Source organism: Geotrypetes seraphini, chromosome 9 (genome assembly GCF_902459505.1).
Source record: "Geotrypetes seraphini chromosome 9, aGeoSer1.1, whole genome shotgun sequence".
In the NCBI taxonomy this organism is placed as follows: Eukaryota; Metazoa; Chordata; class Amphibia; order Gymnophiona; family Dermophiidae; genus Geotrypetes; species Geotrypetes seraphini.
Window position 1 is genome coordinate 34,937,077 of NC_047092.1, and position 25,720 is coordinate 34,962,796.

A 25,720-nucleotide genomic window follows, 5' to 3' on the forward strand; every position below is an offset into this window, starting at 1 on the left:
AACCTCTCCACCAGAGAGCTAAAAAGTCAGCTTTATACTACCAATATCAATTATATCGTTAAGATAGCATGCAGGGAAGTTTGTTGGCCTGTATGGTATGTCAGGGGAGGGGTACAAGATGTAAGTTGACTCTCAGGGAGGGTTCTGGAAAGCTCCTTCATGAGGATGGCCTGATCTCGCGGGAATTTTGCCATGTCTTTGAAGCTCTGTATTCTCGGGGACAATGTAATGGGTTAGCTTTGGATGTGTATCTGGACAGCTTAAACTTTCCAATGCTGTCACTGCAGATCTCACATATGTTCAGTTACTGTACATGTATATTTGATGAAAGTGTATCTTTAAATAAATTTAAATGAATTTTCAGTCCAGAGAAATTTGGTTGAACATTGGCAATGATAATGCATTGTGCTCATAAGGCTGTATGATATTAAATTGTAGTAACAGATTCTGTTATATTACTATTAGTTTTACTTTTATTTCTATAGTTAGCCCTGAAGAGGGTTATTTTGTCCTGTCTACTGCTTTCAATATTTGATTGACCAGCCAACACCTTTCGGGCATAGAGTGGACCAGCTTCACCAGATGCTTGTGGGTGATAATCCTATTCTAAGCTTCAATCAATGACACAATCAGCTCTTGCTTTGTTGTTGGCTTTTTTTTTTTTTTTTTTTTTAATATATTTCCAGTTACAGCTTGTGCCACAGGTTCTCAATTGGACTGAGCAGGCCAATCAATTGTCTTCATTCCCTTCTTTCTCATCCATTCAAATACAGTTTTTGCTCAATGACATGGTGCATTATCATCTTGAAAGAAGTAGTCACCAGGAAACAAGTTCTCTGCTGAAGGCAACATGCATTTTTTGCAAGATTTCAATGTACTTCACTGCATTCACCATATCCTCTACAATGTGAAGCCGACCAACACCACTTGCTGCCATATATCCCCATACCATGACCTATGTAGGATGCTTGACCTACAGCAAATCCATGGAGTGGGCAATGGGGGCGACTATGGCCCTCTCAGTAGCCACACTTTATGTGGCATGCTTTGAATCTTTACATGTTTATGCATCTTCATATTTTGCAAAAATTGCTTTGTGGAAAAGGTTTTTAGATGACACTTTCTTAATTTGGAAGGGGTCAGAAATGAATTGAATGAGTTTGTTGAGTGAATTAATAAACAAGACCCCTATTTGGAGTTTACAATGGCGTATGATAAATCTAAAATTGAGTTTTTGGATATCGAGATTGAACATGTGGGATCATCTCTTCAAACTGCACTGTATCGAAAACCAGTAGCATGCAATACTTTGCTTCACTTCTTGAGTTTTCACCCCTATAAGCTCAAGTTTAATTTACCAGAAAGTCAATACCTATGGGCAAGAAGACTCTGCTTGTCTGATCAAGAATTTAAGTGTGTGGCCAAAGATTTGGATGCCTGATTTTTACACAGAGGATACCTGATTAAAGTAATTAGGCAGGCCTACTTAAGGGCATGGTTTGCCCAGAGATAATTACTATGCAGGAATGATTAAAGATAACAGAAAAGGATAAACTGATCTGTGTGTACTCCCCTTCTCGAGGTGACCCATAAACTAATAGCATTGATAAAAGAGAAACTGGCACCTTCTACAGTTACATAGGCCCAAATTCTGTAAACCAGTGCCTAAAGTTAGGCACCTATTCGGAGGCGCCCATCTAGAAAGGCGTATAATCTAAATTAGAATAACAAGCCCAATTAAGCTTTTTACCAGCATTGATTGAAACAATAGGCGCCTATCAAGAAAAACACGATTCTGTAACAAGGCGCTTCAAAAGGTTTTGGGCGGACTTCAAAAAAAATAGGCGCTGTGCATGTTAGGCGTGGGCATGGCTATGTGTTAGGTGTCTTCTTATAGAATCACTGCTCTTAAGCGCTCAGCTGGGCACCTAACTTTTAAGTGTGCCTAGAGCGGGTCTATTCAATGGGCGCCTCCAAAATAGGTGCCGCGCTGCGTGATTCACTAAACAGACCCAATTTTACTTGAATCGCGCTGAACAGTGCCTATATAGGCGCCTAACTTTTGGGCGCTTCTTATAGAATTTACCCTATAATAGTTACCCTCAGTTACCAGTCTTTGCATTTACAAAAGGAAGAACAATAGGACAAATGTTTAATCATTATAAGATAGGTAAGCTTAGGAATAAGAAGGAGCCAGGAAAGCACCTGAGGTGTGGCTGTTGTCAATGGTGTGTTTATGCACTTGAGGAGGAAGAATGGGTAGACGAAAAGACGAATAAACGTCTTATCAAGATACTAACTCCACTACAGCCTGGATGGTTAATGTAATAGTATACTGTATTAGCGCGTGCCCATAAAGAAACCGGAAATATTACTCAATATCTGCTGTACTTGGAGCAGAAGTTTATTTTCCAGTGGCATACCTTGGCCCCTGTAGGGTTAAACCAGGGGTGTCAAAGCCGATCCTCGAGGGCCGCAATCCAGTCGGGTTTTCAGGATTTCCCCCAATGAATAGGCATGAGATCTGTGTGCAGGCACTGCTTTCAATGCCTATTCATTGGGGAAATCCTGAACACCCGACTGGATTGCGGCCCTCGAGGACTGACTTCGACACCTGTGGGTTAAACAATGAAATTGAGTGGTTTCTACTGTAGTTCCCCATTGTGACGTGGGTAGTGATGATGCAGAATTCGACAGTGATGATTCAGAAAGAGGTGTGTCTGTGTGCAGTATGGAGTGTCTGTGCCGGTAAGTCGTAGAGTGAATGTGTGTAATGTGTATTTGAAGAGTTTAAAAGTACATTGAGGAGGTAGAGTAAGCTGTTGTGTCTAGTGTTGATTTCAGTTATTTTGTATTTCTAGCACCTCTCCTGAAGAAGCCAGCGGGTGAAACCTAGGTTGGGGGGGGGGGAGGGGGGTCGGCAGTGTATGTGCATGTGCATGCAGTAATGAGAATAAAGGAGGAGCCCGGAGCAGTTGTGTTAACTACCCACATCATTCAAAGTTAAGTTGATGTTTTGTTTCATTTGATTTGATTTCATGTTATCTAGTCTTTGTATGGTGGGTGAGACTGTGAACAACTATTATGGTCTCTCATACAGCTGCTCCGTGATTTTTTCACTGGGACCTTAGCTGTGGGTCTGAGTGTTCACTAAACAACATCAGCTACTTGTTGATTTAAGTTAATTATGTTCTATATAAAGAAGCAAGGTGATTAGTGAAAGAGTTTGTTAATAGTTATCACCTTGAATAAGAGAGTTCCCTTGCAGTTTCAAGATAATGTAATAGTATGCCCATGTGCATTAGTATATGTGGGTCTTACTTTGAGACCTATACAAGTTAGACTAACAGAACATAAATCTCATATCTGAATGGAAAATATGCAAGCTCCTATTGTCCAACACTGGGCGGAAAAGGGACATACAAAAGATCAGACATGCTGGAGAATTATAAATGTGGTACAAGTAGGGAATGAGGATGGGAACATAGAAGTTATATTATAAAGAACAGAGCTGGATATATAGATTGAATACGGTTATACCGTATGGTCTGAATAATGAACTGGATTGGCTGTCCCTTATTTAGGGTGACTGTGGGATTGAGGGATAATGGTTGAGACCTTATCATCAAAAAAATTTTTTATTAAAAGGAAAATTTAATAACTATAATTGTAATTTAGCCCTTAGGGTTGGTTTACCTATTATGCTAAAATTAGGCATGATGACAGACCGAACTCGTAGAACCAAATATAATGCTAACCATAGTCCCCGACTGTGTCATTTAAAATTATGAATGAGCCAGTTAGTTCTAGGCTTTAAAACACCATTGCTCGCTGTATTCTCAGCTGAGTTGCAGTGTTTCAATGACACGGTGGGTCAGCTGGTATCGGTGATTTAGTTGAGATACTGTTTGATGAGAAATGGTGGTTCAACTAAAAGGTAAAGAATATAAATTATTGTGTGTGGGGTTATACTATCGGTGAAGGTTAAGCCTATTCAATCTGAGTATGAAGCTTACTAGTGGTTTTCTCTGTTTTAGGGGAAAGGCCTTGAAAGCACTCTAGGCGAAACATGTCTGCTGTCACTAACCCCAACTGTGAAACCACAATTATTTAAAGCTAAGTATTTGTACTAAAGAAAATACTATATTTGCTAAATAGAACAACTACAATAAATTAGAATAATGTATTTATATACTAAATCAAGAAGTGAACCAATGACGATTGGGCACATAAAGCTTAAAGCAATGATAGGCTTGAGCTTTGAGTGGTGTTATAAGAACATAACAATAGCCTTACTGGGTCAGACCAATGGTCTATCTAGTCCAATAGCCCGTTCTCACCGAAGTCAATCCAGGTCACCCAAAGAGTAGCAACATTGCATGCTACCAATCCAGGGCAAGTAGTGGCTCCCCCCATATCTTTCTCAATAACTGACTATGCACTTTTCCCCCAGGAAATTGTCCAAACCTTTCTTAAAACCAGTTATGTTATCCGCACTTATCACAACCTCTGGCAATGCGTTTCAGAGCTTAACTATTCTCTGAGTGAAAAAATATTTCCCCCTACTGGTTTTGAAAGAATTTCCCTGTAACTTCATCGAGTGTCCCCTAGTCCGAGATGCCAATGAGGAGAAGAGGCACTGGTAAAAGCTGACTGCTTACAGGACGTGCCTCTCAGGGCCAGAGGCACATCCTGTAATCAGTCAGCCAGCACCTCTCCTCCTCGCCGGCAGCCAGCTCCTCTCCTCCTCGCTTTCACCTCTGCTCCTTCTCCTTACCACTCCTTCTGCAGCACTCTCCCACCAGTGGTAACAGGAGGCTTAGAGCTGCGGCTGGAGGACATCTGCACATGTGCAGATGTAGATGTGATGATGTCACACATGTGCGTGATGTCATCGCATCAGCGTCCGTGCATTTCCGGGTGCCTCCAGCCGCAGCCCCGAGATTAGTGTGCTAGCAGCTTAAACATTTTGCGACACACTGGACTAAATACTCAAATTTCACCATGTGATGCAGGACTTTTACACACCACTGGAATAGCTGAATTTTACTCGGAGTAGCTATAAATTACAGACAGGAAGGGAAAGCATGCAGAGTATGACTCATGGAATCCTTTCCAACTTCCCTGCGAGTGTTTATATGGCTGTTTGTAGATGCGGACCTTTTACTTGCATATAGATTGAGTAATTATCTTTTCCCTCGTTAAAAGGTGTTATCTACGCTGGAAAAATAGGGAAATCTCTTTTCTTCACAATCACTGAGCTTTGGAATAACCTTCCTACCCAGCTGCGGAATCTGGGCTCCTTCCACTTATTCCGAAAACCGTGCCGAGCTCTATCTTTATAGAGAGGATGCGGCATATAAGCTTAAGATTTAGTTTAGTTTCAAAGAGGCCATTTATGCACACACGCTTCTGTGCTGTGCTTAAAATTACTCCCTTAGCCACATCGGAAGTTGCGATTTGTTCAGATTGTAGAGTTGGTTTTCTACCCAAATATTTTAAGCAAAATAGATTTTAAGAAACATTGTACAGCAAGTTTGCAGATATATTTCTTTTTATTAAGTGATTAATAATAGGTAAATACAAGACAGCAAGAAATACATTACTTAAGATTGATAATATTCTTTACAAGATAAACAATTAAAATGGATTCATTTGCAAATCATTCAGAAGTTTACAATTTGAAGTCTATATATGTGTTAACCTATAACACACTTAATTAGCATTGTATAATTAACAGGTTAAAGAAATGAGTTGTAAAATCATTATTTGTAATTTGAAAATGTGGCATGTTGTAAAGCTTTCCAGAAATAGTGCTTCTATGGACAACCATTACAAGTACAGCCAGTATTACGCTGGTAAGTATAAGAACAGAACTTTGTGAGACTGTTGTTCGCTGAAAGAGTTGCTACTGTGGTTACAGATGAGGCTATTAAACAACCAGTTGAAGTTGCCTTATACTGACGTTTCGTTCTGTTGTAGCTAAAAAGGAAATTATAAGTAATATTAATAAAGAAACTAGATTTTGATGATTCAATGATAAGAAGAATATGGTACTCGCAACAATGAAGAGGGGAAATTCCAAAGCTGCAGCAAAATCTATAATTTTAACAAATCTTAGTTTACTGTGGGAGTCACTGACCAGAAGTAATACAGAATGGCAGCTTGATCCCTAGTGGTAGTCTCACCGTACTACTACTAGGGCTCACAGATACCATTTTGAAACCCAGAGCCATATGGAAAAACAGTAGATCTAGATCAGTGTTTCCCAAGTCAGTCCTGGAGTACCCCTTTGCCAGTCAGGTTTTCAGTATATCCACAATCATAGACAGAGGAATGCTTTTTTGTTGGGGGAAAGGGGAGGCCCAAAAGCTCCGCCCCAGACCCACCCAAATTCTGCCCCTGACTCCATTCCCATAATAATACTACTAATTGTAATGCAATTTCTTCCATCTATTTTTCATATACATACAATATAATCTTATTAATACATAATGGTAACCACAAATTTAAAAAAAAAACACACAAAGCACACTGTATGCAGAGAAAATGTTAATTATCATTTATATTTTGGTTTTTTTCAAAGATGTCAAGGCACATGATATTAAAATATGCAACGTCACCTCAGTAACAACTATAAAAAAATAGACAAATATAGTGCAAAATATAGACAGCAGATATAAATTCTCAAAACTTACACATTTTGATCACTAATTTGAAAATAAAATCATTTTCCTACCTTTGTTGTCTGGTGATTTCATGAGTCTCTGGTTGCACTTCCTTCTGACTGTGCATTCAATATTTATTTATTTCTTTCTCATCCAACATTTTTTTCACATTCCAGCCTCTTCCCCTTTTGGTCCAGGTCTCTCTCACTTATCCCTCTTCTTGCCCTCCCCAGATCCAGTGTCAGTTCCCCTTTGTACCTACCACCACCTTTCCAGGTCTCCCTCTCTCTCCCTTCTCTGTTATGATCTTCCATCTCTCTGTTTTTCCTCAGAGTCTCCCCCTCTGTCTGCACCTCCGATAGTCCATCATCTGCGTCCTGTCTTTCCCTTTGGTCCAGGCCTCTCTCTCTCTGTCTTTCTTCTGATTACAAACCCCCAACCTTTCTCTGCTTCTCTCTCCTTCCTCCCTCCTTCCTATGATCCCCCTCACTGCCATCTAGCCTTTGTCCCACACTCTCTCCCAAAGCCATCCTGCCTGCCTCCCTCCCACACTGAAGCCTGGCTTACCCGCCGCCAATTCTTCCTTCACCCTGGTCTGCCGCCGAATTCAATCTGCCTCCCTCCCTGCCGCGCTGAAGCCTGGCCTACCCATCGCCGATTCTTCCTCTCCCCTGTCTGCCGCCGCTTGCCGCCCGCTGCTGCAGAAAATCCAAGAAGGGAAGGGAAGAACCAGGCGCATGCAGCCCACAAGCCTTCCCCTGATGTCAATTCTGATGTTGGAGAGAGGCTTCCGATGTCAGAATTGATGTCGGGGGGAGTCTGGTGGGTCTGCGGTGTGCATTTGCTGCACACGCCTGGCCCTTCTCTTTCTGCAGTTATGGCGGTGAGCAGCAGCGGCGGTCAGCGGTCAGCCTGTGCACCCCCTGACCTACAGGACGGGCAATTTGGGGGGAAGGCCATGGCCTCTGTGCCCCCCCCCCTTTCTGACACCTATGTCCACAATGAATATGCATGAACTTGATTTGCACACACTGCTCCATTAAATGCAAATCAAGTTCAAGCGTAGTCATTGTGGACATCCTGAAAACCTGTCTGGCAAGGGGGTACTCCAGGAAAAACTTGGGAAACACTGCTCTAGATCACTGTTGTTTATGTTTATGTTTATTTAAGATTTGATATACCGCTCCTGCATTTTACTGACCTAAGCGGTTTACAATGTATCAAACTAAAATGAAATTTACTTCTCCCTTGTTATTCGCGGGGGATACGGACAGAGCCGGACCGTGAATGGCAAAAAAACGTGATTATCCGGCTTTGACCCACCCCCACCTCCCTGCCGCCTTCCCGGCCTTACCTGGTGGTCTAGAGGGCTTTCGGGGCAGGAGCGATCTTCCTACGCTCCTGCCCCGTGCAGATCGCCATGAAGAAATGGCTGCTGTGAGTTCCTATAGTCTCTCGGGACTACGTCGGTAACTCCCTACAGCCATTTCCTCATGGCGATCTGCACGGGGCAGGAGCGTAGGAAGATCGCTCCTGCCCCAAAAGCCCGCTAGACCATCAGGTAAGGCCGGGAAGGTGGTAGGGAGGTAAAAAATATGGGTTTTTTTATTTTCCCCCTCCCCAGAAAAAGATCGCAATTATATGAAATCGCGAGTGCAGAAACCGCGAATGGGGAGGGGGAAGTGTAGGTATTTGAGAAAAACTCACAATCTAGCTAAAGCACCTGATAAACTAAAAATATGTAATAACAACATATAATACATTTCCAAGATCAAAGAGACAGAAAATAGAAATAATGAGATAATCAAAGAGATAGAAAATAGAAATAATGAAATAAGATAAAAAATTAAAAATAAAAGAAAACAAATTTAAGAGATAGAAAAGTCTCTGAAGCAGCCTGATAGCAAACAGTCCTATTTTAGTGGAGGTCTTAATACAACTCCCGGCACAGCACACTTCACAGATCCGTCACTGGCAGAGCTTGAGAGCATCAAAGAAATTAACATTTCTAAAACATATCCAATAAAACTATTATATAAAATAAAAAAATCCAAATCAACATGACTTCAAGGGACGATAGGACAGACAGGTGGGGTCGCTCCAGAGGAATGCATAAAAGATGGAAGGAGGAAGTTGGGAGGGTTCTTGAGTGGGCAGATTTGTTGGGCCGTCGGCCCTTTTCTGCCGTCATACTCTATGTTTCTATATTAATACAAATTAGGTCAGATTGCAGTCCCCATTCCATTATTCAATTCGGGAGAGCCATTTGAAAAAAATGTGCTTTTAGATGTCTCTTAAAATTTTCGAAATGATTCTTCCTTCCTTAACTCTACTGGTAAATTGTTATCTGTCAACCCCTAAATCACCAATGAATAGACTAACCCCCTCTTTTACTAAGGTGCGCTAATCGATTAGTGCACACTAATTGAATTAGCGTGTGATAAACGCTAACGCGTCCATAGAGTAACGCGTTAGCGTTTAGTGTGCACTAAATTGATTAGTGCGTGCTAATCGATTAGCGCACCTTAGTAAAAAAAGGGACTAAGTGGTCTTTATCTCACCTAAAACTACTATTTGGTCAATATTCAGGCAGTCAGCGTTTTTTTTTTAATGCTGACTGCCTTGGGCAGAATTAGCCCCAGACATTAGGGGCTAGTTTCTCAAATAAGCTGCTGAAAGTTAAGCACCAGCAGTTGCCTAAGTGTTTTAATTGGTTTTAAGTGGCACAATAATTGATCATGCTATTACAAAAACCAATTAAAAATGGATTAAAAAAAAAATTAGGTGCCCTCAGGAGTCCATGGTGGCTAGCGGTGCCTAGTGACATCAAAGCCAGAAAGTAGGCATGTTTAGGTATGGTGCAAGACTTCCGTGTCACTGGCTGCGATTCTGCAAGGATTTTAGGCGCTGGAAATGTAGGCTCATAAAACCCTGGCCTACATTTCTGGCACCTAGGGGTCCTTGCTAGCCGCAATTCTGTAAGCGGTGCCTGTCTGTGACATGCGGCAGGCGCCACTTACAGAATCAGCCTTTAAATGCCTGACCATGTTTGGCACTGGCTTTGAATATCCAGGGCTAATTTGACATACAGAGGCCACTGGAGCTTATGCGGGTCCCAGCCAATATTCAGTCTGGATCTGCATAAGACACATGTAAGCCCCGGCTGAATATTGATTGGGACCCACATAAGTTCAAGCTGGTTCCCTCACCTATTCTGATCCCCCCTCTCTCCTCCCTTGATGTCCACTTGCACCTGCCTATTATTTTTAAAAATATAAATCAAATATCAATAATGCATAAGATAAAATTAGTTGCTTAGATCAGGGGTCTCCAAACATTTTGCCATGATGGCCAGATTGGGGACTTCAGCACTTTTCAGTGGGCCGTAGTAAAAAAAAAAAAAAGAAAAAAGATGAATAACTCTAGATATATGAGTTTTATTGAAAGCAGAAATTTTTATACACTAATTTCAGAGTATGTGAGATTAAATTATCATATATTAATGATGAACTCTATCAGCAAATTCTCATATTTTCATCACAAATTATAATAAAACCATTAATGTGAATGATGGAGCTGTTTTTGTGTGTTTAAAATCTTAATTAATGCATTTGAAATCTGTCAATACCCTGTGGGGTTTTGGTTTTCTTTTGTGGACCGGATTGTGAGCCGGATGTGGCCTGTAGGCCGAACTTTGGAGACCCCTGGATTAGATTATTAAATTGCAATAAGTGAGGCATCCCTCAAGTATATAACTTACCTATATGCTACAGGGCAGCTACCTATGCATCTTGGCATCACAATGAAGCCCGTGCAGTATGTTGTTTTATTGACATTCTTGTCAATAACAGAATAGTTCATAAATATTGACACATTTTGTAGTTGACATGGATTACCTATTAAGACAAAAATATCCGGTTTGAAAGCATGTATGTAAATAGAATATTGACAGAGATATGCTTTTACTGTACATATATCCTTCCATTTTTTTGACTGCTAAACCACTCTCTTCAACAGTTCCTATATCTTCACCATCCACTCCTTGTCTGTTCTTCCAATTTCTTCAGCTTCAGTCTTCCTACTCTCTTTTTTCCTCCCTCCTCTCCCATTCTCTAGATGTTTTTGTCTTGTAATTCATATGACTCTACTATTGCCACTGCTGTAACAATGCTGTAAGGATCAAATCTGGAGTTCAGTGCTCAATTTCCATCAGGAGATGCAGAGCGAGTATTTTGTGGTTTAATATTCTGGACAATTTGTCACTGGTTATTCAGCAGTTCGTCATCTGGAAAAGCTCTAGAGAATATGGAAGGAAGTGAGTTCCAGCTACCTGTTCCTACTCTCATAATCACAGGTATTTAACAAATACTGCTCCATGACACACCCTTATTTGGTAATCTGACCTCCTAATGGTAGTACCACAACACTACCACTGATGCCATTTTGATATAGGTAACCATTGAAGCGAGAGTGAGTGGGGATCATACCTGCTCCCATTGTCCCTTGGACCCTTTCAGGTGAGTTATGTTAGAAGGATAGGGATGGGGGTGAGCTAGCTCCTGGCTGTTTAAATTGCTTGTCTAGGGCTAATTGGGTATATTCAGCAGCATTTAACCGAATAGTGCTGCTGAATATACCCAGTTAGAGCCTAAGCTGAAACCAGCTATTTCGTGACTGGCCCAGGGGCAGGGGCAGAACTTACCGGATTAAGTGCCAGTATTCAGCATTTAGCCAGATATGTTAACTGGATAAATAGGACTGCTTAAAACAGTTCTATCATTATCCAGTTTAACTGAACCAGTTAAGTGCTGAATATTGCATTTAACTAGACAAGTGCTATCCGGCTATGCATATCCGGATATTCAGTGCTGGTGCCTGGATTGAATACTGATCCCTAAATTTTTAAATTTAGATGCATAAAAAGTGGGTGGTAACAGGAAGATTTAGGGTGGGGGAAAAGAAATTAGGAGCTTTATGCTGATTTTTCAGCATTTGGCTCATAAATCTAGACAAACAAATGGCAGGCTTAATTTATGAGCAAACTTTTAAGCTCCTAAATTAAGATGAATTTTTAGCTGAAAACTTAGGGGCTCATTTTTTCAAAGCACTTAGGCACACAAGTACCATATGGTACTTTATGTGTCTAAATGATTTGAAAATAAACCCCTATTCTCCTAAGCTTGAGTGAAAATAGGGCACTTAGGAGCATACTGTAGTTACTCAACTATAAACTGAGATTTTTTGGGCCTAAAAATGGGGGGTCTCGGACTATATTCATGTCCTCTGGTCCTCTGCACCCCCCACTCTGCCCCTGCCCAGACCTATTGCAGGCCTCTTCTGGCCTGCCTGAAGCCCTAGTGGTCCAGAGATGAGCCAGGACAGGTGCGATCTTTCCATGTCCTGTCCCGGCCCAACTCTAAACCACCCCGGCTACCCTGACCCCTACAGATATTACCTTTAAATCCCTGGTGGTCTAAAGGTAAAGTGGGGTAAGAGTGATCTTCCTATGCTCCTTCCGCATGAGATCCACAATCAAAAATGCCTGCTGTGAGTTCCTGCTTCAGACTCACGAGTTTCCTGTGGTCTCGTGAGACTGCAGTAAGAACTTGTGGCAGGAATTTTTGATTGTGGCTCTCACAGGGCAGGGCGTAGGAAGATTGCTCCTGCCCTGCTTCATCACTAGACCATTGGGGCTTTAAAGGTAAGGTCTACAGGGGTCAGGGAGGCGGGGCGGAAGGCAGGTGGTTTTAGAGTTGGCCTGGACAGGATGCGTTAAGATTGCTCCTGTCCTGGCTCTCTGGCTGGATCACCAGAGCTTCAGGCAGGCCTGGTAGTGGGCTTGGAGGCTGGTCAGGAAGGGAAGGAAGGAGGGCGGGGTTGCAAAGCAGGGCTAACCTCCCAGTTATATTCGAGTTAACTTTTTTCCTCCTTTTTTGGGGAAAATGTTACCTCGGTTTAGATTTAGATCGGTTTATAGTTTAATATATGGTACATTTAGGAGCTCTGTTTTTTTTTTAATATTGGGCCCTATATTATCTTCCTTAATAAATTAATTGTAATTGTTTTTCCAGTGCAATTGGGATAGTATGCTGAACAAAGTGTCTTGCTCCGTGAGTCCGATTCAGGAGATACTGATTACTGTTTTCAACATCTCCTCCTTCTCCCTGCTCTCTGCTGGCCCCATTCAGTTATTTCTTCTGCAAGCGAGCCTGCAGGAGCAACTTTGATCTGCTTGGTCTTTGTTGTTATTCAAGTATTTATTACAATTCGGGGGGGGGGGGGTGATTTTGTTTTCCTGTTCAACTCTAGTGACTGCCTAGCCTATGTGATAGGAGCAGACTTCTGTCTGCAGCTGACAGGTGGATCCTGCAGGCACCTGCTCAGTCTGCTTGCTTGAACTGCGGATCTTGGGGGGTTTCCCCTTCTGTTTGCTCACTCCTTGACTTGATCAGAAGTGCTAGCACAGGCTGTATGGGCGCCAATTCTGTTTTTTTGGAAAGCACACGATGTCAGCTGCACGCTCCTCTTACCTCTTTGTGGCATTTGAATTCTGGTTCCAGGGATTGAAATTCAGTTTGGCTATAGCTCAATTGACAGCTGAAGAGTCAGAAGAGGCAGCTTTCCTGGTGGAAGAGATTTATATCCTGTTTTCAGCTACCCTGAGAGGAGCTGCAGCACTTTTCCCAGCGTCTAGAGTAGGGCTATCACAGCCCACAGGGCAGTTCAGGGGAGGCTCTGAATTGGTGTTTTTTTAAGGTTGTATTTTCTTATAGCCTTGTTCCCCCCCATCCTAGAAATCCTAAAATTATTGGTTTTTTATGTCTTCCAGTGGAATTACAGCCATTTTTTCAGCGGGAAATCCTGGCAGTGACCATCTTGGATTTTTCTCAGTTTTAATTCTAACTTCTCAAACTTCTTCAAAAAGCCTCATTTTTTATTCTAACCATCAAGGATGGAGTTCTCATTCTCCATTAATGTGAATTTGTGTGAAATTTGTGCCAGTTGGGCCCGGAAGAATATCCTTGTGCCGCGTGTTCTGCCGTGCAGACTGGGGAGGCAGGATCCTTGGGTTCAGCCTCTGACCACCTTATTAGTGCTGCCAAGAGACTACTGTGACACCTGGGGGACGATTTTGCCCTTTCTGAGTCCCGTAGTGTGGCGCCAGTGTCTAGTATGGGCGCTCATGGCCCCAAAGGTAAAAAAAAAGCACTCTATTCCTCCTTCTCTCGGTCCTCTATGCCTTTATGTCTGACTTGTGAACTTGCTCTGGCAAGCCTATGTCAGTGGTACTGGTGTGACTTCTGGGTCAGCTAAAGAGCAACCATCTGTGCAACTTTCCTGTAATTCTGCATCTCTAAGGAGACCCACGTCTTCCCCAGGAGTCCGACAGCTATTCAAATGGGGTCACTAAGAATGATGATCTGGACACTTATCCTCTTTCACAGAGTGAGGCTTTTGTCAGAGATGATATGGTGGGGGTGAAATTGATCATGGTCTCAGTGAGGTGGAACAGGGTAAGGACCCTTGAGTTTGCAGGCTGTTTAAGTCTGCTGCTCTGATGGATCTTCTCATTGATTCTCTAAAGGAGCTCAAGGTTGATCCTCCTCAGCCTACTACCCAATGTTCTCTGCTTAGTAGGATCTGCTCTCAGCCTACTGTCTTCCTATGGCATCCTGACCTGAAGGTTCTCATTTCTGAGCACTAGGAGAACCCTGAGGGAGTCCCTTAAGATGGCCAAGGCAATGTCCAAGTTATACCCTGTGGACCAGGAGTTCCAGCAGATGTTTGCTATGCCTAAGGTGGACTCTCTGGTGGCTCTGGTGACTAAGAGCATATCCCTTCCTAGAGAAGGGGGCTTGGTGCTCAAGGACCAACAGGAACACAGACTGGACATGTTACTTAAAAGCAGTTTGAGGCTTTTTCCCTGGATGAAGGCCACTGTGGCAGCCTCCTTTGTGGCTTGAGCATGCCATTCTAAATTGCATAGCCAAGGAGGTGCGCCTTCTGATCCTCCCTCCCAGCTGTTGCCGGTGAAAGTGGACTATGTGGCTGTAAGATCTGCTGAGGGTAGTGGGCAGGGTCTTGGCTTATTCTGCATCTGCACAAAGAATAAAAGCATAAGGATAGCCTTACTGGGTCAGACCAGTGGTCCATCTAGCCTAGTAGCCCATACTCACGGTGATGAATCCCGGTCACTAGTACCAAAGCATAGCAACATTCCATGCTACCGATCCAGGGCAAGAAGTGGCTTCCCCCCATGTCTGTCTCAATAAGACTATGGGCTTTTCCTCCAAGAAATTGTCCAAAACTTTCTTAAAACCAGCTACTCTATCTGCTCTTACCACAACCTCTGGCAATGTGTTCCAGAGCTTAACTATTCTCTGAATGAAAAAATATTTCCTCCTATTGGTTTTAAAAGTATTTCCTTGTAACTTCATTGAGTGTTACCTAGTCTTTGTAATTTTTGACGAAGTAAAAAATCAATCCACTTGAACCTGTTCTATTCCACTCAGGATTTTGTAGACTTCAATCATATCTCCCCTCAGCTGTCTCTTTTCCAAGCTGAAAAGCCCTAACCATTTTAGTCTTTCCTCATACGAAAGGAGTTCCATCCCCTTTAACATCTTGGTCGCTCTTCTCTGAAAATCTTTTCTTGTACCGCTATATCTTTCTTGAGATAAGGAGACTAGATTTGAACACAATATTCTGCATATGTTTTAACAACTTTGTTTAGTGTCATCTGCAAAATTTAATCACCTCACTCTTCGTCCCAATTTCCAAATCATTTATAATTAAGTTAAATAGTACTGGTCCCACTGTTTACTCTCCTCCATTAAGAAAAATTACCATTTAACCCTACCCACTGTTTTCTATCCGATAACCAATTTCTAATCCACAACTGAACTTTGTCACCTATCCCTTAACTCTTTAATTTTCTCAGGAGCTGCTCATGAAGAACTTTGTTATAAGCTTTCTGAAAATCAGACACTGGACTAGAGATCCCAAGTCCAAAGCCACTCTTGGCAGGCTTCCTTTCAGGAACAATATGCTGTTTGGCCAGGGGTTGGATGACCTCATGGCTAGTCCCTTTTGGCTAGTCATAACCGGACAGCAGGCCTAGGACTTCTAAAGGTCAGGCTTGGGTGTCCTTTCGAGACTCATGCTGTTCACACTTTTTCTCTGTATCCTCATCCCAGAGATACTTTCAGAGTCCAGAGCAGAGATTCTCTGGGAATAAGAAGTCCCAGGGCTCCGCCTCCTGTCCGGGTGGGCAACCCAAGAAGTCATAATCATGCCAGGTCTCCAGCTACTCCATGAAGAATTGGATGTAGGTTGCAGGACTTCCTGGAAGCATGGGAAGCTATCATAACTGACCAATGGGTTCTGGAAGTCATTAAGGACAGCAACAAGTTGGAGTTCGCCCGTCCCCTCTCTGTCTGGTTCGTGGACTCACTGGCAGGCCAACTGAAGAGAGTCACCCAGGTCCAGGCAACCCTACAGAGATTGCTTGACATTCAGGCAATCAAATGGGTGCCAGATGCAGACTTAGGCTCTGGCAGATACTCCATATACTTCGTTGCCCAAGAAAGGCTCAGAGGATTGGAGGCCAATCCTGGACCTCAAGTATGTCATTGAAGTTCTCAAGGTGCTTCATTTTCATATGGTGATCCTTCAGTCAGTGCAGCCAGAGGAGTTCCTGGCAGCTCTCAACTTGATGGAGGCTTACCTCCACATCCCTATATTCCCGGATCACAGATGCTTTCTACATTTTCATATCCAGGAACAGCTGTTTCAGTTCAAAGCTCTCCCTTTCGTGCTAGCGACTGTCCCCTGGACCTTCACCAAGGTGATGGTTGTAGTGGCGGCTCATCTCTACAAGCTGGGTTGGCTTGTCCACCCTTAGTTGGATGACTGGTCCATTAGAGCCCCCTTGAGGGAGGAAGTGGAGAGAGTGGTTCAGACCATTTTGATGACCCTTCAAAGTCTGGGATAGATTGTCATCCTAAAGAAGACCCAACTTCAGCCTGTTTAATCCCTGGAGTGGTGTAGGAGTGAGAGCAACAGCCTCAGTACCCTGAGGTTGTAGGTTCAAATCCTACACTGCTCCTTGTGACCCTGGGAAAGTCACGCAATCCTCCATTGCCCCAGGTAAATAGATAGATTGTGAGCCCATCGGGACAGAGAGGGAAAAATGCTTGAGTACCTGAGTATAAAACGCTTAGGTAATTTGATAGACAGTGAATGAATATCTAAAAACAAAAATAAGGGGAAAAAAATAAGGTGTCCATTTTGACACAGAGAGAGGCTGAGTGTTTCTTCCAGAGACATAAAGACTGAAACTTTGGAACCAAATCTGAGCTCTCCTGGCACAACGTTCTCTGTTGGCCTGGGATTATCTTCAGGTTCTGGGCTCGATGGTGGCTATGATAGAGCTGGTTCCTTGGGTGAGAGTGCATATGCTCCCCCTTCTTTCTTGCTGGTCTCTGCAGAAGGACCCCCCTGCACCTCCAACTGCCCAGGATAACAGAGGCCCATTACAGCATGGCATGGTGGCTGCGTCCTCAGTCGTTGGCTTTGGGGATGCCTCCTCTGATCGATTCTTAGACTGCACTGACAACGGATGCCAGCCTACAGGGCTGGGGGGCACACTGGAAAGACTACACGGTTCAGGGGCAGTGGTCTCCAACACTGCGCCATTTGTTCATCAACGGGCTGGAACTCCAAGCCATCCAATTAGCACTGAACTGGTTTCATCCCTAGTTGTCGAACAAGGCAGTCAGAGTGTTCTCAGATAACACCACAGTGGTGGCTTACATAACAAGCAAGGAGGCACCAGGACTGCTGAGCTCCAGAAGAAGGTGCAAATCCTCTTCTGGTGGGTGGAAGCTCCTCTTCTGGCCATCTTTGTGGTCCATGTTGCCGGAGTGCAAAACGTACAGGCAGACTTTCTCTGCAGATAGAGTCTGGATCCAGGAGAATAGTCTCTCTTGCCTGAAGCATTTCAGACCATTTTTGACCATTGGAGCATCCCTATGTTTGACCTCATGGTGACAGCGAGGAACAAGAAAGCAATATGATTCTTCAGTTGCAGGTATGAGTGTGGTAGTGCCAGGATTGATACCATGTTGCAACCTTGGCCAGTGGACAAGCTTCTGTATGTGTTTCCTTCCTGGCCCGTGGTGGGAAGAGTCCTGAGACAAGTGGCCAGGCATAAGGGACATGTCATCCTGGTGGCTGTGACTGGCCCTGGCACCCATGGTATGCAGATTTATTATTTATTATTTTTAAAATTTCTATACTGTCTAAATCCTAGGCAGTTTACAATATATCCACATACATAATACTTGAAAGCAATACAAAAGAGAGACAAAACATTAGAATTTAAATTCACAGTGTCTTCGCTTCGATCAGGACAAGTCAGAACCTATAAAAAAGCATTGACGAACAATTGTGTTTTGAGGAGTTTTCTGAAAGTTCCTCTGTGAGCACATTTCCTTAACTGCGAATTCCATAATTTCACCCCAGCACAACATTGCTCTAGTTTCAACATATTTCGGATTAACTTTGGCCTTTAACAGAACAGAATTTTAGAGTGCAACAATCTTTTGGGCTGATAAAATGGTCATCTTGCTCTTGGAAAAACTCTGGAATCATAAAATTGATGACAGATCATCACATATTGTACTCTAAATGTCACTGGCAGCCAGTGCAGTTGTTGAAGACAAGGTGTAATGGGAGCATATTTTGATGCTCATGTAATCAATCTGGCTGCAGAATTTTTGTCTTCAGATTGATTCCCCCTCTGAGGCTTCTGAGGCTGACTGCTTCTGGGGACTTCTGTCTCAAGGTCCTATCATCCTACCAGATGCGGTCTCATGGCATGACTCTTGAACCCTCGGCTTTGAACCGGAAGGGCTATTCAAATCTGGTGTTGTGTATGCTTCTGAGAGCAAGAAGCCTGCCACGTTGCAGTGTATGCCAAGCCTGGGATGCCTTCCAATATTGATGCCACAAGGAGCAGCTGAACACGGACAAGGACTTCTGTATTGGCAGTTCTGTCCTTCCTGCAAGAAGGGCTAAATATGGGACTGGCGGTTTCTTCTCTGAAGGTGCAAGTGGCTTGAGTTTCCTGTTTCAGGTCCCAAGGTGCTAGACTTTCCCTCTCCTCGTCAGATTCTTTAAGGGTGCTCTGAGACTAGACCTCCAGTTCACCAGCCCTATCCCTTCCTGGAACCTGAACATCATGCTGGAGGGGCTCTTGTTGGTCTCAGTTCGAGCCCTTATAAGACACCACCCTCACGGACCTGGACTATTAATATGGGTTTTTTTTTAATGCCATTACCTCAGCAAGGAGCTGAAAATCAGCCAAGAGAAAAACTCTAAGGAGAACGGTCTACAGCTCCTGTATGTTTTAGGTAACACAAGGACACCTGTCTTGCCATTACCTTGTTCTACAGAACTGGTGATTGATCTCCTTGCAAAGCCACAACAATTCTAAAAGGGAAAAAAACTATGGAGACTCTGCACAATGATGCATATAAGTCGACAGACAAGTTGCAGAATAAATGATAAGACAATGGAAGTTTAAGGTCATCATCATTATCCCTGCCTTATAGGGACCCTTACCTACGTATCACAAAGGCAGGCATTTCTTTATGGATCAACTTCTTTTTCTTGCCAAAGGTGGTTTTGGAATTCCACATCAACCAGGAAGTTCACCTTCCTGCTTTTGAGCCCTCCCGGTTCTAAGAAGGACAAAGTCTTGAAGGTGCTGGATGTCCAGAGGACTGTCTTACATTACCTGGAGGTTACAAATTACTTTCATATTTCAGGCCATCTCTTCATTTTGACTAATCCAGCTAAGAAGGAGAGGCCAGCTTCCAAAGCTACCATTTCAAGATGGATCAGGTCAGCTATTTTGTCCTCCTACATTGTCTATGGAAAGTAGCCTCCTTTTATTCTTCAAGCGCATTTGACAAGAGGTATTGTCTCTTCTTGGGCTGAATGCCAGGACAATTCCACCTAGATGAGATTTTGTTGGGTGGCAACTTGGTTGTCCCTTCACACTTTCACCAGATTTTATAGGGTGAACATAGCAGCTCAGGAATACCCCTCCTTGGAGTCTAAGTTTTTGAGGGTAGGCTTATCTCTCCCACCCAGGGTTTCGGGGACTGCTTGGGTGCATCCCTTGGTTCAGCATATCATCTCTAATTGCACAAAAAAAGAGTTTAGGGTTCTTACCTTGTTAATATCTTTTCCAGTAGTTAGGGATGGTATGCTGAATCCCCTGCCCATCTATATCAGTGCATCTGCCTGGACTGTCTACTGCCTGAAGCTGCTTCTCTGAACTTTCTGCCAGTTATGGTAATTTTAAAGACTTTGTATATTGTATGTATATAGATCCCTGAGGGTTTTTCCCTGGGTTTCACAGTTTTCATATGGTTTACTGTTAATAAAGTTTGTTATCAGTGCCTTGCCTCTCCATGGCATGTGTGTAAGCTGTGTGTTTTTATATGAGCAGATTAAAGTCTTGCTGAGGGGAGGGGCCTTCTCCTCATTCTCCTTCTCCTGTTCTCTCCTGTAGGGCTGTTGCCAGATTTTGAGACTCAATGACTGGGGGCAGCAGGGAGAAGGAGGAGGTGCTGTAATCAGTATCTCCTGCAATGGACTCGTGGGAGCGAGAGCAAGACCCTTGGTTCAGCATACTTTCCCTATCAATTAGAAAAGATATTACCAAGGTAAGAACCTAATCACTTTTTACTTTGCTATTATTCAAAGGCTTTCAATCCTATTTTAAGAGTTGATTTAAATATGTCTTGCCATCTATTGATTTTACTGAAGGCTCAGGTAGATGCATTAAATAGACTCTTTATAGTTGCAAATGCTAGAGGCCATGATGGTGGAGAAGCAATGCGACAAATGTCTTTAGTAAAGTATGGGAAATCTGAAGATATACAGTATGATGGGGTTGCAAATTAGTTTCATTTTTCATTACAGATCAATCCAAATCTACTTGCATGGGCTTGTGGTTCTCTGATTCCTAAGGAATAGAGGACCATAAGTATGTGCTTGCATTAGGGATAATATCAGGCTGGGACCAGCCTGTGAAGAAAAACGAAATGGAACTAGTTAGTCAATCTAGTATAAATTCCACAGTGAAGTGAGGGTGAAGTATAAAAAAGCAAACTTTGGTATTTTCATGTAATATTATTTTGCCAATACATAATTAAATATAGTTAGGAAATTTTCCCCTTGTATGCTTCTATCGGTATCCTCTTTCCTTTTTTAGTTCTTTTGTTCTCTGTAGTCCCTGTCTTTAGCTTCATGTCCTCTCCCTACACTCTGAATGTCATTTTGTAACCCATTCTGAACTGTTAGGAGGACGGGATAGAAATCTAAATAAATAAATAAAAACTTGAAAGCAGATCAGAAGTAACATGAACCCAATTGCTTGCTGCTTGCCTTTGGTTAACAATGTTTGAATTCTAAAAATAGAATGAAAGAAAATATACATACATGTGTAGCAGCAACCCAGAGAATCATATTGTCTCAGACCCTGTATGAAAAAAACATAATCAGGAATGAATCAAACATGCTTTTTCATCATGATAAATTACTCCTTTATGTGTATTTTCTCTTTTTTAGTTTAGGATCATATTTCAGAAACATCTATATATGGAAATACAGTAACAACATTTACACATGCAAATAGTGATTTAAAAAGCTGCTATTTTGCCGGTGTAGATCCCCAGAAGTGTGATGGAGTACAGTTTGGGCAATCCCTCAAAATAGACATGTATTCTAAATTTTACAGTGAGAATACACATTTGAAATCATTTCTATATGAGCTTGTGCACCTGCCTTGATACATACTTAATGCCAATAAAAATAAAGATGCAAAAATCGCATCAATCCACATCTTCCTTGATCCCTCACAGCAAAGTATATCCCTATCCCAATTCTCAACAACAGGAAATAACCTCATTCACACATTTCTGATCTCACCCCTGGCACCCCAGTCAGGTTTTTGGCCACTATTCAGCACAAAAAAACAAGGAAAAAAACTGCAGAATGGAATGTAAAAGGTACAATTTTGTATGCTTTTTAATAAAGATTCCTGTACCCTGTACATTCCATTCTGCAGTTTTTTTCTTGTTTTTGCTGTTTACCTTTTACTGCAGATTCGTTGGATTTTTTATTTTCACTATTCAGCACAGGCAGTTCTAACCTCACTATTAAGCAGAGGACAGAGTGCCTTTTTTCTGCAATTCAACCTAAGCAGCACTTTTGAGTTAGTAGACCATGACATACTTCTTTCTTGGCTGGATGCTATTGGTCCAAGATTTTCTAACAAGTTGCTCTTACCAAGTCTTCTGCAATGACGAGCTCTCCCTTCTGGACCATGCACTGTGGAGTCCCACAAGGCTTCCCACTGTCCCTGATCCTATTTAACATCACTGGTGGACGCCTCTTTTTCTTCTTAACAATCTTGTAATTGGTTTCTAATTGACACAATCTTGGAGTCGTCTTTGATTCCTATCACTCATTTTCTTCACAATTCCAACAAACTGCTAAGGCCTATCTCTTCTGTCTACAACATCTCCAAGATTCACCCTTTCCTTTCTGAGCACACTACCCGGACCCTTGTCCACACTCTTGTAACCTCACGCTTAATTACTGCAATCTACTTCTAATTGGTCTCCTGCAGTGCAGCCTCTCCCCATTGCAATCTGTGCAAAACTCTGCTGCATGACTCATCTTCTACTAACCTCGTTACACTCATGTCACACCTCTCCTTAAATCACTTCACTGTCGCCCTATCTGCCTTCTCATACTGTTCATGCTCCTATTGCTGACCTACAAGTGTGTTCATTCTGCTGCTCCTCAATATCTCTCCTCTCTTCTCTCTCCTAATACATCTCCTAGAGAACTCCGTTCCTCAGATTAGCTGCTCTTAGGTGTACTCCTCCACTGCCAATTCTAGACTTTGTTCCTTTCATCTAGCTGCCCCCTATGCCTGGAATAAATCACCTGAGTTTGTCTACCACGCCCCTTCCCTTGTTTAAAAGCAGACTGAAAACCCACCTTTTTGATATAGTCTTCAATCCATAACCCTACTTCCCACTGCCCACCAACCTAGCCAGCAGGTTAACCGTTCCCCTTAACTGTATCCACGACACCCTAATTTTCTGTCATGTCTGTTTAGATTGTAAGCTCCATCAAGCAGAGACTGTCTTCTTTGTGACTCTGAACTCTGCTGTGTGTCTGGTAGCACTATAGAAATAATTAATAGTAGTAATTACTGCGCCAATTGAACCAATTAACACAATTAAGATAGGCAGCAATAGGACGCCTACCACTGCCTAACTAACAGCATCATTTAGAGCAGTGTTTTTCAACCTTTTTACACCTATGGACCGGCAGAAATAAAAGAATTATTCTGTGGACCGGTAGTTAAAGAACACTGGACTAAGTCGTAAGCCAGACTCCGCCCATCTCTACCCAATCTCCACCCCCAGACCCCGCCCCCATAATAGTACTAATTGCACCTTGCATGTCCTGTGCCTCATCTGGAAGCCTTCCCTCTGACGTTGCAACATCAGAGAGAAGGCTTCCGGTTCAGGCGCAGGATGCCTGTAGGAGCCACTGCCCGTGGCTTTGTGCACTGAATCAGTTAGGAAGAGGGAGCTGGCTCGAAGATAACGCCGCATTGATTGCACCGTGGACCGGCAGTTGAAGAACACTGTTTTGGGCCTGATGCACGTGCTGGCCCTGTGGACCAGCAGGAAATTTCTGTGGACCAGCACTGATCCATGGACCGGTGGTTGAAGAACACTGATTTAGAGAATTTGCTCCATAATGTGCAGTTAACAGGTTAGATCAGGCTAATATGCAATCACGATAAGGCATTTTAGGATAGGTTGCCTGTTATTTAAGGTGTTATTTCTTGGACACTGTGATAATTTCCTCTGCAGGGTTTGAGTCTTGAGCAGTATAATCTTATTCCTTTGATGTAACCCAGTCTTGTGATAACAGGATTTTGATAGAAAGACCCAACTGTAGCCAATAAGGGGAAGTATAATGCATCTTCGTTTTGGGTCCCAGGATATGGAATCCAAGCAAGCTACTATGCTAGTTCCATTTTCTTCTTTGTTTTGTGAGGACATTAGATTGGGGGATTAATCCTATCCTTAAGAGTGAACATTTACTTTTGGAGGCTTTTGGAAAGCAAGTACACCCACTGGTGTAGCAAGGGTAGGAGGCGTCCAGGGTGGTGGCACCACCTTTGTATCCTCCTCTCTGCTCCCCCACTCCTTCTTTGCTAACCCCCCATCCCCTACCGCTCATTCCGTGCCACACTTGCACCCTCCCTTCCCACCCATGTACCTCTTTAAATCTTTGCCAGCGGGAGCAACGTCTGAAGCCTGCTGCTCGCACTGGCTTTCCCTTTGCCGTCACTTGCTGGCCCCTATAACCTGGAAGTGATTTCAGAGGAAACCAGGCTGAGGTGAGCAGCAGGCTAGAGTAGTTGCAGGGGTAGGGAAGGGAGGGTACGATTGTGGCTTGGGGGGAGGAAGAAAGGTGCCAGTGCCCCCACCAAGACAGCGCCTGGGGTGGACCATCCCCCATCCCCCCCTTTTACTACACCATTGAGTACACCTGACATTTAGGAAGAAATTTGTTAGGCACAGAGATAACACACAATGGAGAAAATAATGTTGATCAATGCTGTAAACAGTCCTTTTATTGCCATTGTGAGTAAAGATCTCCACTGATGGCAGCATTGGTAAGTGCTTGTCATCTTTTACATTATGCACCTACCCTATAGTCCATCAAGTAGCTAAAACTGTCCTGGGAATTTGTGCAAGGACCAAGGATCTCATAAAATGTGAGATTAAGTTTGTCTATGCTAAGAAGTTCTTCAAACCCAGGCATCCTAGTATGGGGTTACCATATAGCTCCAGAAAAAAAGAGGACAGATTAAAACATCCAGGTTTTATTTCTGTTGACAGTAATGCAGTGGCATACCAAGGGGGGGGGAGGTCTGCTCCAGGTGCACGGCCCAAGGGGGTGCACAGCTGGCCACTCACCGGGGAATAGGATGCCGCCGGGGTAAGGCTGCCATTGCCATCATCAGAAAGAAGCCGGCGCCGAGTTCTCCCTCCCTGCTTCTCTTCCCTGTGAGCCGACCAACTCTAGCCGTCCGATGTCAATTCTGATGTCAGAGAGGACGTTACTGGGCCAGCCAATCGATACCTGGCTGGCCCGAATGTACTCTCCGACGTTAGAATTGACATTCAGGCAGCCAGAGTTGGTCTGTGCGCGGGAAAAGAAGCAGGGTGAAACAAAGAAAAAGTTGGGGGAGGGAATGAGGTCTGGAGGAGAAGAAGCATACAGGAGGCTGAAAGAAGGGAAGAAATATTGGATGCAGTCAGAAGAATAAAGTGCAACCAGAGACTGATGAAATTACCAAACAAAGGTAGGAAAAATGATTTTATTTTAAATTTAGTGATCAAAATGTGTCTGTTTTGAGAATTTATATATGCTGTCTATATTTGCACTATGGACCCCCTTTTACTAAAATGCAATAGCAGTTTTTAGCGCAGGGAAGCCTATGAGCGTCGAAAGCAGCATGGGGCATTCAGCGCAGCTCCCTGCACTAAAAAAACGCTATTGCGGTTTAGTAAAAAGGGAGGGGGTATATTTGTCTATTTTTGTATAGTTGTTACTGAGGTGACATTACATAAAGTCATCTGCCTTGACCTCTTTGAAAACCCGCGGAATATAAATGATAATTAACATTTTCTCTGAATACAGAGTGCTTTGTGTTTTTAAAATTTTATTGTTGGTAGATCATTTTGACTTGGCCACAAAGGTAAAGGGGAGGGAGGGGAATTGCTGAAAGACATCTAGTAATCCTTGCAGGCTTGACTGTGCAGGGAATTATTTTTGTAAAATCATGTTTTGTTATGTGACTGGCATTATTTAGACTTTAATTTCTATGAATGAATAGAATGAAAATGATATAATATTACTTGCTTGTTTTTATG

At 43.0% G+C, this 25,720-nt stretch overlaps 1 protein-coding gene across 1 annotated transcript in view; it reads right to left on the minus strand.

The window, feature by feature from the left end:
• Window positions 1-5,536: 5,536 nt before the first annotated feature.
• The window catches only part of LOC117366337 (integumentary mucin B.1-like), a 95,298-nt gene continuing 75,114 nt past the window's right edge, over window positions 5,537-25,720 (minus strand). Inside the window, exons 14-16 of the mRNA XM_033957600.1 lie at window positions 21,186-21,225; window positions 10,429-10,564; window positions 5,537-5,982 (exon numbers count right to left, since the gene is read on the minus strand). Of these exons, the coding sequence (XP_033813491.1) occupies window positions 5,820-5,982; window positions 10,429-10,564; window positions 21,186-21,225 (339 nt within the window). The 3' untranslated portion in view covers window positions 5,537-5,819. The remainder of the gene's footprint in view (window positions 5,983-10,428; window positions 10,565-21,185; window positions 21,226-25,720) is intronic.